Source organism: Amblyomma americanum, chromosome 11 (assembly GCF_052857255.1).
Source record: "Amblyomma americanum isolate KBUSLIRL-KWMA chromosome 11, ASM5285725v1, whole genome shotgun sequence".
Lineage (NCBI taxonomy): Eukaryota > Metazoa > Arthropoda > Arachnida > Ixodida > Ixodidae > Amblyomma > Amblyomma americanum.
Genome location: NC_135507.1, coordinates 27,089,036 through 27,103,108, shown reverse-complemented (window position 1 = coordinate 27,103,108; position 14,073 = coordinate 27,089,036). Strand labels below are relative to the sequence as shown.

Genomic DNA, 14,073 nt, shown 5'->3' with positions numbered 1-14,073 from the left:
CCTTCTTTATAATAGTGTGTTCACTGCTGCAAGGGGTTTACTACAACCGGCGGCAAAATAAGTCGGGGCATGCGACAGGCGGCCAGAATCAGAAAAAACTGCATCGTCGCGCCGTCTGACGCACTTGTGGTGTCGAAACATCACAGTTCGCATGCGCGTCCTTTCATGCTCGCAGCCATATCTTTTTTGTCGCCTGCAGTGGACTAGCTGATAGCATGCAGCGTTTGGCGGTAGGGGCCCCTCTCTTTATTCGCTACCTCACGCTCGCACTTTGATGTGCGCCCTCCGAACTGCGAGCGTTACGCTCTGAATAAAGAAAGCGACCCCTACCGCTAAACGCTGCATGCAATCAGCTAGTTCATTGCAGGCGAGAAAAGAGACAGGGCTGCGAGCATGAAAGGACGGACGCGCACGTGCATCGCGATGTCTCGACACCAGAGGTGCTACATCAGACGCCGCGACGATGCAGTTTTATCTGATTCTGGCCGCCTGTCGCATGCCGAGACTTATTTTGCCACCGGTTGTGCATCTTTATTAAAAAGCCTTAAAGCCGCACGGTTTGCTTCTGAGCTGTGTAGTTGGGCAGTTAAAGCACACCCGAAGTTCAAAATCTCCGGAGACTGAGGAATACTCTTGTTAATGTCTTTGCGGACTTGTCGAGCTTTACGTATGCCATTAGTGGCTCGAAAGTTGACCCTGTGGCCTGAAGTCTTTTGACCACTGCTGTATGTTTACGTCTGGACTATGTTGAGACGCAGTGATAACTATTGGCAGTGATGTGTTGGTCAGCACCTGTCTATTTGTAGTTATTCAGGGAAAAAAAAAAAAACTAAAAAGGAAGTATTACTTGCAAATTGTTGACAGAATTGTCTTTTGGATGCATACAAACCTAGTTTTTCTTGTGTTTCACATTGGTGACTGGAAAAGAAAGGAGGTTTTGCTGCTAAACTTTGAAGCATAGTGCGATGAAGCTGCTTCTCACTGTTGGCCTTCTGTTTTTATTTTTGTGCAGAGGAAAAAAGCCTGCCTTTCTGTCAAGCATATTATAACAGCATGGTGGATGTGCGCGCTGTGTGGGCAGACTGTGTTCACCTTGTTGCCACCTGCGATGATGGCTTCCTTTCGGGCTGTTTCTCATCTCCGCCAGTGTTTGTTGCACGCCTGTCTGTCTGCGTCTTGTCTCGGCTATTGTCGTGCCTTGCTCTGTCTATCTCTCTCTCTCTTGTCTGTCCTGGTCCACCTGTACCCCCTCACCCCCTCTTTCTCTTTCTCTCTCCATCCAGTTTGGGGTTCTGACCTACATTGAGCCCAGGCTGGGTAGAAAGTTGAGTCAGCCGCTCATTAACATAATACGCAGGTAATGGCCAATGCGTTAATGCCTTGATCGCCTGGTGCCTCCCTCGGGAACTACTACATAGTGCTGTCGTTAGCGGCTGTGTGGGCGGCTTTTGCCTTGCGCTTGAGCATGTGTGTGCCTGACACGCTGACAGTTTCGCCGTAGCTTCTGTCATGCGGATTTGTAGCTGGCTGGTGTCAGGCCAGCTTACGATGCAATGCTTCAGTGCTTTGTGCATTGTTTGTGATGCCACCTCTGCTGCTGCTATTATTGTTGCAAGCTGCTGCTTGTGTGCTGCACGGCTGAATTTGAGCCGAACTTTGGTTTGCATCTACCAAGCGCAGACTTGGCCACGTTCTTCACTGGGAAGTATATGTAAGGAAGCGATGGTTAAAGATATATATCTGTTTCACAACTTGTAGCCATTCCTGCTTGATGTTTGTGTAGGGCAATGATTGAGCATTTTGTAAATGAAAAAAAAAACAATACAAGCATCAGGTACACAATATAAAAACCATTCCCTTGTACTACTATCTTTATCTTTATGTAATAATATCATGCAGGTCAGACCTGTAGTTTATCTTGGGTGCCCTAGTCTTCAATGTAATCTTGAAGCAAAAATTGTAATGTTAGAAAGGGCACCTTGTGTTGGCTTTGATAAATAAAGGCCAATCTTTTAGCTGTGCAGCTCAGGAAGCATTTTATTTCTTTTCTTTTCCAGTCACCTCTCAATTCCTTTCTAGATAAATTGTCAGACCTCCATTTTGATGCTGGGTCTGATTTATACCATTTGCTTTTGTCTGAGAGATAGCCATAGGACATGCCACATTTTTTTTGGATGCTCCTATAACAAGTATCTTTTTGAAGTTACGTCTGAGCCTTTTCATATACAGAGTGCCTATGGAAGTCCCCCTGAAAGCAGCATTTTTGCTTTTATTTTTTTTAGCGTAAAGCAGCAGAAACCTTGCAGATGATGAGAAAAAAAGTCTGCGTGAACTTGAGCACATGCGACACGGTCTAGAATTCATTGACCTCTTGCACCTTAGTTTCACCACTGCCTTGAAAGAACGGATCAGGAAGTGTTCGTGTACTACGCAGGTTGTGTCACATGGCTGGCCCTTTGGCCGGTTGTTTGTGCATCTAATGGATTTTAAAGTGCACACACGCACACCGTGTCTGTGTGCGGTCTCCCTTTGCAGTTTGGCGCCCTCACCCCCCTTGAGCCTAGGCTGGGAAAAAAGTTGATCGAGCCCCTAACTAACTTAATCCACAGGTAACCAAGGCACGGCTGCTGGCGTGGTTTTTTTTTTTCCTTCTTTTTGTGCTTCTGTCCTCCTGTGACTTTGAGTTTATATAGAGTGGCCTGCCTTAGTAGGTCTACTGTTTTCACTTTCTCGTTCTTTTTTTTTTCTTCATCCCTTTGTAACGGCCATTGCTGCCCGCCTGCAAAATGCGAGCCTGCTTTTAGTTTTGTTTTGCGTAGTTAGTGAGCACATGCAGCTGCTTTTCCTGGACTGGCTGAGCAGTTAGTGCATCTGCACTAGGGTTTGAAGTAGTAGCAATCGGCGCGTGCATGTTGAGAGGCAGAAGCAAGGCCGAGCAGAGTGACCATGTTAAAAGACTGCCATGTTAAACATAGGCTGGAAAGCCAGGTGCCATGGTACCACGCCTTTCTTTGTCAGCTTGCAGTATTCAAATAGTGAAAAGAAGCCGTGGGTTCTGCAAAGAAATGGGCGCGTGAAACACACGAAACAGTGAAAGTTAGAGTGTGCCCAGTATTTGGGATATCTTCCGGAGTGAACATGGCGGGAATGCTCCCCCGCCGGCATTCCTTTGTTGTGTACAGCGCGTCTTACAAAATACGACCACCAGCTGCGTTGTCGTCACTTTCTGCCCGGCCTTGTCTCTGTGCTCACTACTAGCAGAGACGTTTTACGAAGCAGTTTGGAGTGTGCAGGTATGGGCCCGCACTACATACCAGTTTCTTGCATGCATCGAGAACATAAATAAAAAAAATATGTTGCAGGCAGTTTTGTTTACTACTGGGTATCAGGATACAACTTGATATGTTTGTATCAAGGTACAGACATAATCTGTTGTGGCATCATTCAGGTTATGCACTAACTTGTCCTATATTTAGATTTTTCTTTATGCAACGAATTTTTGTGTCTCATGTGGTCTGTGTATAGCTGTGGATACTCTATGTGGCAAAAGTTTTCTGGCCAGAGTATCATTGACTGGGGTGAGTGCAAGGCCGGGACTCAGCCCAACGGTCGCTGCTGGTTGCTGGTTTTTCATCTAAGCACTTCTAGGAGGAATTGCGCTGTTCGTTCGTGACCTCATGCTGAGAAATTAACAGGGTAGCTTCACCAAGAGACGCCCGCTACCCAACTGCAACCACAGGCCTGTGAGCTCAATTGAATGGTGAAATGAATGGGCAAGTTGGCAGCCATTCATTCTTGAAGGGACACAGAGCAGAGCTCCGTACAATTTCTTTTTTGTAAAATTGGAATATTTTATTCATTGCGGCTTTCTTGAATTGCATTCAGCAGGAAAAGATGTGATTTATGGCGAAAAAATTTAGAGCTGGAAAGGGAATGGCTTTTCGTGCCGCTCAATTCAAGCTCTTGACATTTAGAACATTGACTCCATGATAACTGGCCGTAAGTGGTTGTCTGTGTGGCCTAGCTATAGATACTTGCAAGCAAAAAAAACCGCCTGACATTAATGCAGTTTGCTTGGAAAAATGACTGCTGGCAGTGACATAATTTTTTGCCTTTTATAGCGCATAAAAGCTCTGTTCTCGTGGAGATTTGCTTCTTTGTCATTAGAATGCAGTAAACATTTAATATATGCCATATTCAGTTTGTGTTCCATGTTCTGTGTTCGTTCAAAGATGGCAGAGCGCAAGCATAAATGAGGGCAAACAGTCGAGCAAAGTCGCGTGAAAGATGGTGCGAGTGCTGTATGGAAACTCTGGCTTGGGAACTTTTGTGGCAGACTGTACATTTGCTTTTTTTTTAGTTGTGTGGGCTAACACTCTGTTTTATTTTAATATCTAAGGGAAAGTTTAGTTCACTTGCACATTGGGCTCTGCATTCAGGCTTCATTCAGGTGCGCTTCAACATTAGAGAGCATATTAGGAAAGTGCAAAGATGTCTTGCAAGTCTCGTAAAGCGGTCCCATGTTATACCTGTTTTTTTTTTATTTGGCATTCAGGTAGTGCTGGGACCACCTTCCTCACACGCATCATGTGGTCCTTAACACTGATTCAGCTGGAAAAATTGCGTGCGCGTGCTGAGGGAGCTCAGCACGGGCTGTAAGCTCTGTAATTAGCCCAGTCATTGAAGACTTAGGATGAAAGTTACAAATTCTCAGGATGGCATCCGTTCATTGCAGGGACGTAAAAACTGAGAGATTTGATAAACAAAAGTTCATTAGAGGATTATTAAATGTAGCCAATTTTGATTATTTGTGAAAATCTAAAGACAGTAAAACTTCAGGCAAGTGTGCATGTGCACGCAGTAAATCAGGAGCAAAATTCATATTTGCTTCCTGTGGAGCACAGAAATTTTGGGCTGTTTTACTGTTACAGTTAGCTTTTCGTTGAATTTATCCTTTAGCAGACCTCCTACATATCTGGCAGCTGACATTTTGACCTTGCTTTGGCAGCTATGTTGGACAAGGCTGTTTCTGTAATTATGTTAGTAGTTCATGTAGATCTGTATGCACAAATGAAAATGTTTGCATTTTTCCGCTGTGCCACAGGTGATTCAGAGGGTATTATACAACGTTGATGGCTAGGGAACAATCGGGTCGAGAAGCGTGTAGGTTTAATAATTAAGTGCTGAGGTTTAACAATAAGCAAATGAGTTATTGAGGAAGTACTGGCAGCAATGAAACACAAAAGCTTTGTTTCATGTGATGAGTTATTTGGCGAACGCAAACGGGTCTGTGATATTCTTGTGGAATGATTGCCGCGTGTGTAATGATCTTTCGGTGGATGAAATTAATCTGTGGCTATTGTTAATTGTGTTTACTCAACATTTGTTCATTTCAGCACCTCTGCAATGTCCCTGTTGTATGAGTGCATCAACACAGTAATTGCAGGTAAGGGCTGCCCGCAGAATCCCAGCCTCCTCACTACACTCCCCGTTGCACACACACACACACTGCCCACACGTCAGGTTTATCTGGTTGCAGGTGCTTAACACAGTGAAGTCTGGGATGCCTGTTTGGCCAAGAATGCAGTTTTGGTTATCACTGCCTTGCTTGTGCTGAGCTACTGTCTCTTTACCAAAAACCACCATCAAGGTTGAGAAATTGTAACCAGCAGCATGTGACTATTCAGAGCAACTTTCCGACAGTTTAAGGCAAGCTTCAGTAAAACATGGCACCACCACTGTGGTGACATTTGCTGATGGATTTCTTAGTCATCTGCAGGGAGTGCTATTTTTGAACTTGTAAGAGAAGAAAACACCTTAGGCTCATCACTTTTGACAAAGGCTGTAAGTATTACAGTAGAACCTCGGTGATAAGAATCTCATGGGGTCGCAAAAAAATTTACATAATCCGAAATTTTGTATCATCCAAACGAACAAAATTCGTATGCAGAAGCGTGAAAAATGCATGCACACAGATCTGTTTATGGCTGATAGGATTTATTCACTGCTTGCGGCCACAGTTCGCTACTCGCGATGCGTACCGTGCAATTAGTGATCGTGACTTTGACTAAGTGTGGGCCCCGCACTGCCACTCGGTGCGCGCGGTGCGTACCGCACGATTAGCGATCGCGACTTTGGCGATGTGCGGACCATGCTTGAAGGGTGCAGTCATGGCTTGCGCGTTTGTATCATTCATAGAGGCAAGGAAGAGAATTCGGAACATCTGATATTCTGCGCATCGTTCACAGTGCTCTCTGGCCGGGGAATTTCACGAATTTGTATCATCACGAAATTCATATCAACTATATTCGTATTTGGTTGTGAATAACGCGCTACACACTAACAAAAACGACAACTGGAGCGGGGGACACAGGACAAACGCGCTTGTCCTGTGTCCCCCGTTCCAGTTGTCGTTTTTGCTAGTGTGCAGTGCTTTATTCACACCAAATGTACAAACAACTAGCCCACGTTGCTGCCTTGCTTGTATTCATATCACCGAGATTCTATTGTATTAAGCAGCGGCAAGGCTTTTATGCATATTCGCGCCATCCACCAGCTTGAAACTCCATGAAGCTCGGCAATCTAAGCTCTTGCCAAACTTCAGCCGACATTGCTACACGCAGTTGTGCAGTTGGTCTCCTTAAACTGGGCAGTGAACCAAACCTAACTGCAAAGCTCTGGTGTACTGCTTGCGATGAACTAAGCTGGCAGCCTTAAGCACATTGTTCATTCTGACTAAAGATCTTCGTATGTGGCGGTGCCATATATAAATACTCCTTGCTTCTGGCACCTTGAGCCAGCTATGCTTGTGAACAACCTTCTGTGGCCACGTATCGCAAGCTGCAAGTGCGGGTTGATAGCTTTCGTTAGTTTGTTGTTATCAAATGCTAATGAGCTTACAGCTCATGAAGCTTATGGGACATCCATTTAGTTCCTGAAACTTTACTGCCAAAAATCACCTCTTGGTACAGTGCATGTGGGACAAAACTGGCGGGCGGATTGTTGTCTCATCATAAGCTCCCCATGCTGGCGAACATATGCGTCTTGAGTGTTTCGAAATGCTCTTGTTTTGATCAGTGAACTTTCAGCTTGCTAAGTTCTGGGGGTGAAATGGCTGTAAGTAGATGAGCAGCACTGTGAGTATATAGGGAGTGTTTATTCTCGCCGTTCCGCTATTTGAAACAGTTTACTGTCTGTATGTTTCGTTCATGTGTGTTTGTGAGTTTATTTTTCCCCTTTTTATTTGTTTAAATTGAAGCATTGTTCACTTCGTTGTTGTAAAGCGTGCTCATGCCTTCCAAATAGGCGTGTCCAGTCTTGGTGACAACAGTGGCCCTTACAGGGGCACTGAGGACAGATTGAGGCTGGTCTAGGCTGAATCACCACTTTCTGATGATGGAAGAGGCTAGTTTTCACTGGTAATGAGGTTATTGTAACTTAGCAAAGAGTGAAATATGAAAGATGGATGATGCCGCAGCAGGCCATTTTCACGATTAATCTGCTATGATGCCAGGGGAAATATTTTAATGCACAGGCGAGAAAACGAAAGATTATGGGCCTGATTGCTGAGGTAATTTTTTTTTTTTTTGCCGTGAGGATAAAATGTCAGATATAAAACATGGAAAACACCTCAAAGCAAAGCAAGATGTTAATTCTCATCACCGACATCACGATTTCAGAGTAGACTTTGAGGAAAAATATTTCGTCTTTAACTTCGAATTTTTTAGGGCAAATCTCAGCTCAGCCACAAAATGCCTATCCATTAGATTTTACCCCCCAAAAAATGCAGTACAGTTACCACGTCTGTGTAATGCGAGGTTCAGTAGCATCTGTTTGCAGTGTTGAATGCGTTGTTTGCTACAACATGGAGTGGCGCCTTCCCTTTACTCATTGTCCACAATTACGCCGCTACTGCCGAGCAGAATCAGGAAATGTGACCTTAACAGCTGTCGCTGCGAAAGACTTGACGGTGTTGTCCTCAGTGTCTCTTTAAGTGCCAGATATCGTTATGTTAGGTTTAACCACAAATTCTTTAGGGACTTTCAACCACCATTGAAACATCTCTTCTCTGTGTCGTGTGTTTGTCCTTTGTTCGAAACAAACCTGTTTTTGTGTTTGTGTCTGTTTTTTTTTTTTGTAAAGTTGTTTCGATAATTAACGGTCATCTCCTCTCCCTCTCTCTCTTCTCTCTGCCACTCTCCCATCTGCCGTCCCAACCACCACGGGCTCATCACCCTTCGCTGTCACCTTTGCCGCCATCTCCTGTCTCGGGTGTGGTTATCCCCGCCATATTGTCGCTTTGCTTTCGCATTCCTTGTTTCCTTGCATTTTTTACTCCCAATTTTTTTTTCTGCCCCCTTTTTTTTCGTTCTTTTTGCCACGCTTACAGTCTTGATTTCTATATCTTCAGGAATGCCAAACCACTCTGCCTCCATACAGGTAGGTGTACCTTGCATGGGTGGTCCACTTAAACGGAATGCATTTTTTCTGTAAGCCAACCCTGTGGTAAACTGGGCACCTTATTTTGTGAGTCATAATTTCTTGCATGCGTCTTAAATTTTTGTTAAAATGATTTGTGACGACTCTCTTGGTGCATAATTGTTCAAATCCGAAACATTGGGGTTTTTTTAATAATAATGTCTTGCATGCTTTCTGAAAACTGTTTTTGATATTAAAGTTTTTCTTAACTGCCCTGGCGCATTTGTTTGTAAGCAGTTAGCACAAGCTTTGGAGCCACTTTTGCTTGTTGTATTTGTGTTATATAGTAGCCCGTAAAACAGTGACTAAACAGCTTGCGATTATGCACGTTAAAGGTTGTCTAATTTACTTCGGAGCCCTCCACTACAGCGTCTCTCATAGCCCGTGGTTTACTTCGCGGCGTTAAGTTTACTTGTTTCTGGGTGTTCCTTTTAAAAATTTTTGTGAATCTTGTCAGACTGTTTGGTGTTTTCATCAATTCTCTGCAGCTGTGCGTCCAGAAGCTCAGGATACTGATAGAAGACTCTGATCAAAACCGTAAGCTTGTAGTTCTCTTCTTCTGTCTTCTGTTTGCCTCACATTTTGTCTGCAATGGATACATTGGTGCAAGCGCTCTACCAGATGTGGGTAGTGCTCCTAAGGGGAACTTCTAGCTTACACTCAGGAACCCAATCTATCCATATTTGAAACCTAAGAAAATCTTTTAACGTTCGACTAAGTCGTACTTCGGGTAGTATTTGTTGGTTGCATGCCAGTTAGATGTTCCCCTTCCTGTTTTTGATGTGTACCACCATGTTCAGAACAGCTGAGGTCTCCACTTCACAGTAAATCAACGTGGCTGCACATGGAGCACCCAACGTTGCATAAGCGTTGTTTGTTTTACGTTGTGCTTTGACGGGCAGTTCTACACATTTTCTAGCATATCTGGGCTTCGAGAACTGATCATCTGTCACATCCTGAGCATTGCAGCTCAAATCGAGAGGGCTAATACTGTATGCTTTTACAATTGCTCATAAGCACTGTTACCACTTTCTTGCTTCTCGTTTTACCCTTCTGCTGCAGCTCTTGGTGTTGTGGGCCAAGTTTTCTTGGGAACAGTATGTGCGGAGTAATTGGGTGCATTGATACGGTGAGGCCTCTTTGCTGCGAGCAGAGAGGAAGGGGGAAAAATATTTAAAGCAAATCAACATGTGATTACTTTGCTGGAATAAGGCAGTAGGCAGCCTTGCTGCACAGTTTTGTTTCTGACTTATGTGGCGAAAGAAGGGAGTTTAACCTCTCGTGGACAGTGCATGTGAGGCGACATACCCGTCTTGAGAGCAGCAGTGCATCGGCATATGTGCCCTGTCTACATATGGATGTCTAGGACGCCCCTTTTCAAGCATGCTAATCCGAGGTGAGCTAGAAGTCGTATTGTTCTGTGTATTTTCATGTTCATGGTCTTCGTATTGCGTCTGACTGCATTGCAGTTGTGGTCGTGGGGCAGCTTCTGTCCTGGTTCTGGTGGCACGATGTCTTGTCATCATTGGATGCACTGGGATGTATTGTTCACCCTTATGCCCATTTTTTTTCACCTCTCCCTGTTCAGTGAAGTACCTGGGTCTGCTGGCTATGTCCAAGATCCTGAAGACCCATCCCCGGAGTGTGCAGGCCCACAAGGACCTGGTGTTACAGTGCCTTGATGACAAGGACGAGTCGATCCGGCTCAGAGCACTGGACCTGCTCTATGGCATGGTGGGCAGCCCGCTTGTGCATTTTAGCTTTTGGTCATAGCATTGTAAGGGGGCGTCTGGAAAGCTGGGCTCATTTGGGACCTCTTGAGAGAGATTTGGACACTGTGGAAGTACTAGGACAAAGGGCTGCTGTTGAACCGAATGTGGCGCAACAAGACTAGAAAGGCAGAAGGCATGCATAAATTCTCATCTGGTACTGAAGCAGCTGTTCTTTCTTCTTTTTGTCAGAACGGAAGTTCTTCTTTCACATAAGAATTTTCGCAGGTGCACTACTTTGACCTGCTCTCGCCTCTGTATTTGACCTGGCCCCAGAAGTATTAAATATTTTCTTTACCATCGAGAATGCCAGGCCACTGTGGAGAGGTTGCATGCGCCAGGCTGTTGTACGAGCATTCGCCTTCTTGCATCTACGGTGCATGTTAATTTTGTTCAACTTTGTGAAAAGACCTCTAGTAAATCTGTTTCAGCATGACTGCCATCACTGCTGTGGAGGATACTGGTAGGAATGGCGCTTGATGGATCCCAAATGACAGCTGCAACTAGAAGCTCAAGTGTGACCTGTGTCTCAGAGCAACGGGGATATGAGCTGGTCCAAGTTAGAAGGGGTGCAATGGGCATTGTGGATAGGATGGATAGCTTGCTGTGTCACCCCCTTTTCCCCGTTTAATCTTACTTGCCTTACAATGGTCCTGAACTTTTTGGCTGCAGTTTTAGTTGGCGTTACATCATGTCATGGTAGTAGTGCTTCTTGCCTTTGAAAAGCATTATGATTGGGATTGTGTGTGCATGGTTTCACCCATGGCAAGTTTAATTTGTGTGGAACCTCCAGTGAAAGCAGCCTTGGTTTTGTTTTGTGGTTTACTGAAGCCATGCGTTGCCGTCCCACTATGCAGGTGTCAAAGAAGAACCTGATGGAGATAGTGAAAAAGCTGATGGTCCACATGGATCGTGCCGAGGGAACAACCTACCGGGATGAGTTGCTGTCCAAGATCATCGACATCTGCTCCCAGAACAACTACCAGTACATCACGAACTTCGAGTGGTGAGTCTGTGGGGCTGCGTAGCACCCTTCTTGTTGGGCACAGAGTGGAAACGTATGCACTACATCCCATGTGCTGCTGAAAGCAGAATGTTTTTTATCGTATTAACACGATTGTAAGTCAACTCGAATGTAAGTCGACCCCCCATGTAAGGCTATGGCATTGTACGTTCGCTAATTCAAACGTTACGGTTCTTACACCAGCTAATTCAGACAAGCTCCCAAAGGGAGACTGCTGCAAGGTATGAGCGGCACGGTAAGCTATTGTCAGAATTGTCCTACCCAAACCTGGACTGCATGTGGCAGATTTGCCCACTCACTCTGATGTGCGTGCAACAGCAGGCTTGACGAAAAATGTACAGCTGCGTCTCCAAGAATAGGTCAACCAGTTAGCTGCAGTTTCTGTTTTCTGAGTTTCACAGCAGCGGCAGCTCGCGGCTGCACATTAGCCAGCGAACCGAACTCAGCTGCAAGCCATTCTGGATGCTGATTAGTAGCGCTGAGAGTTTCTTGCACTTTCATCCGCACTGTTCTTCCATTTCATCTAAACTGTGCCTTCATCAAGTGCCATTCGTGCGTTTTTCATTAATGCCTTCTCATGCACGACAAGCCATTTGTGAGGGGGCACTGCCGCTTCTGTGTCGCATTGTGATGGCTGCAGTGGAGGCCCTTATCATTTTGGAGCAGTCTGCTTCGGCGCTCCCAGCAGTGTGCTAGCAATCAGGTAATTGATGGAAAAGTGAAAAAATCTCATTGTCGCAATGTTCTCATCTCCATAAAGCAGGCAACCATTGCCCAGTCTTCCATCTAATTAATTTATTATAATGCAAACAGTTCGTGGCAGTTTTTTGGGGGGGTCATTTGATAATTCGAACTTTCAGATCATTCTCTATATTTTTGCCGGTGCCTTGAAGTTCGAAATTAACTAGCTTTTACTCAGTTTCCTGAAAGTTGGTGGGGAATATTACCAGGCATAACACATTATTATTCTTTAATGTGGGTTAGTAAAAAATTTGCTGTGTTGCTTTTATCAGGCAGTATGTTTGGAACCCATCCACATTCATTGTAGCTGCTGTCGAAACCAGTGCATATTTTTGCTGCTGATTAATGGTAAGCAGTGCAGGTACTGCGGTGGCAAGAGCGGCCCATGAAAAATTTCGCACTTTCACTCCAAGTGAAATACCAAGAAAAGTGGTTTACCCCGAGGCTTTGGCCATGTGTATACAGAGGGACCAGAACTTCTCCTTAGTTTAGTTTTTTAGTGGTTAAGTGCAACTTACTTGAGTTCTCAAATGGTATAATAAGGTTCAAATCTCCATACATTGTACATCCTCTATAAGTCCATTTTTTATTGTTCTTGATGGGAACGCAATCCTTTTCGTTTTCATTTCACAGACGCCTCTTTCGTGGAGTAAGAGTTGGAAATGGCCGTCATCCTTCTATTAATGCTGTTGTTAGCATATGTAGGGGATTTTTTGATTGTATCATGAACTAGAGTTCATTGTGTCTTCCCTAATCTAATACAGCCAGCAAGCATATATCCGAGACCCCACAAGCGGGCCACCGGAGACTATGTAATCAGCATTATTCCTCTGGCACAAAACTTTGCCGCACATGCTGCCGAGCTCGACAGCTGGCACAGGATGCTGTAATGAGGCCCAGTTGTTACGCCGTGTGTTAACAGAGCCAGCTGCTGGGAGACTGTGCTGTTGACGGCACAGCTGGTCTAGTAGCATTGTGAAAGAATGTTTGAGGACAAAATGTAGGCATGAAGGGCTGCAGCATTATGTAGTTGTGTGGTATCACGGGCAGGCACAGGTCCCGTTTAAAGCACGAAATGTCACAGTTAGTTATGTGTGTCGGGAAAAATTTACCATCCCATTCTTTGTAAATGGAGGCTCAAACCTTGAACGAATCCAGTCATTTTGCCACTTGAAAATTGCCGCAAAGGTGGTTGAAGTTCAGGATAATGGTTGGGGGTGTGTAGATTCTGAAAGTGATTGCAAGTTCTAATTCGGCCTATTTTATCAACATGCGCATACAAACAGTCACAGTTTAAGATAAGTTGCACATCCATGTAGTTTGCTACAATTGTCACAGCGGCGGACATCCAAACCATTCACTGCTGCTCTTGAATTGCAGTATGCAGGACCTTCAATGCGCGCAGCTCAGTTCGTCTCTTAAATTTGAATAAGCACATCTTTCCATGGGGTCCTGCCATTCAGCCAACACTTACTGGAGACTTTTTTAAGAACAGGGCCTTCATCAACTTCGGGCATGTCTTCAGGGGGTATGAGATGGTGCACATACTCCTATCAGTGCCCTGGTGAAAAGCTGCACTGTGCACTTATCCCTCAAATTCGAGCTTTTTTCTGCGTTGTGTTCTCTTAGACAGTACTGGTGTTGTTCTGTTGGGCAACTTAGGGGCAGTGATATCATTAGCCTAACTGTATCTATTGCAAGACAAAGTCCGCTTCCATATCCCTCCAGTTAACCGGTTCTGCACCAGCCGTTGCTACCTCTATTCCTGCTTGCTTTCTACAATCTTATCTGCCCACCTTATTCTCTGCCACCCCCTACCACATTTCCTTATGTTGGAATCAACTCCATGGCCGTAAGGCAGGGGTTCCCAGACTGGGCTCCGTGGAACCCTGGTGTTTTCCTTGGAGTGTTTTTTTGCGGTTACCCGAGCACCTGAACCTATGCATACCTCAAACCCCATCTTTCCGTTACCCATTTTATTTTGGCACTAGTCAAAGTAGTTTAAATCTCGGCCTGTTTCAGCCAGTCATTAACCGAATTTGGGCATTTCGTTAGAGGTGG

General features: G+C 44.9%; 1 protein-coding gene across 2 annotated transcripts in view; it reads left to right on the top strand.

Moving 5' to 3' along the window:
- The window catches only part of g (adaptor-related protein complex 3, delta 1 subunit-like garnet), a 46,866-nt gene that overhangs the window by 7,381 nt on the left and 25,412 nt on the right, over positions 1 to 14,073 (top strand). Inside the window, exons 8-13 of one of the 2 annotated variants that reach the window (XM_077643698.1) lie at positions 2,536 to 2,609; positions 5,397 to 5,446; positions 8,411 to 8,439; positions 8,967 to 9,015; positions 10,067 to 10,212; positions 11,105 to 11,253. In XM_077643698.1, the coding sequence (XP_077499824.1) occupies positions 2,536 to 2,609; positions 5,397 to 5,446; positions 8,411 to 8,439; positions 8,967 to 9,015; positions 10,067 to 10,212; positions 11,105 to 11,253 (497 nt within the window). Of the gene's footprint in view, positions 1 to 2,535; positions 2,610 to 5,396; positions 5,447 to 8,389; positions 8,440 to 8,966; positions 9,016 to 10,066; positions 10,213 to 11,104; positions 11,254 to 14,073 lie in introns of both variants that reach the window. The other variant, XM_077643697.1, reaches the window with a different exon arrangement.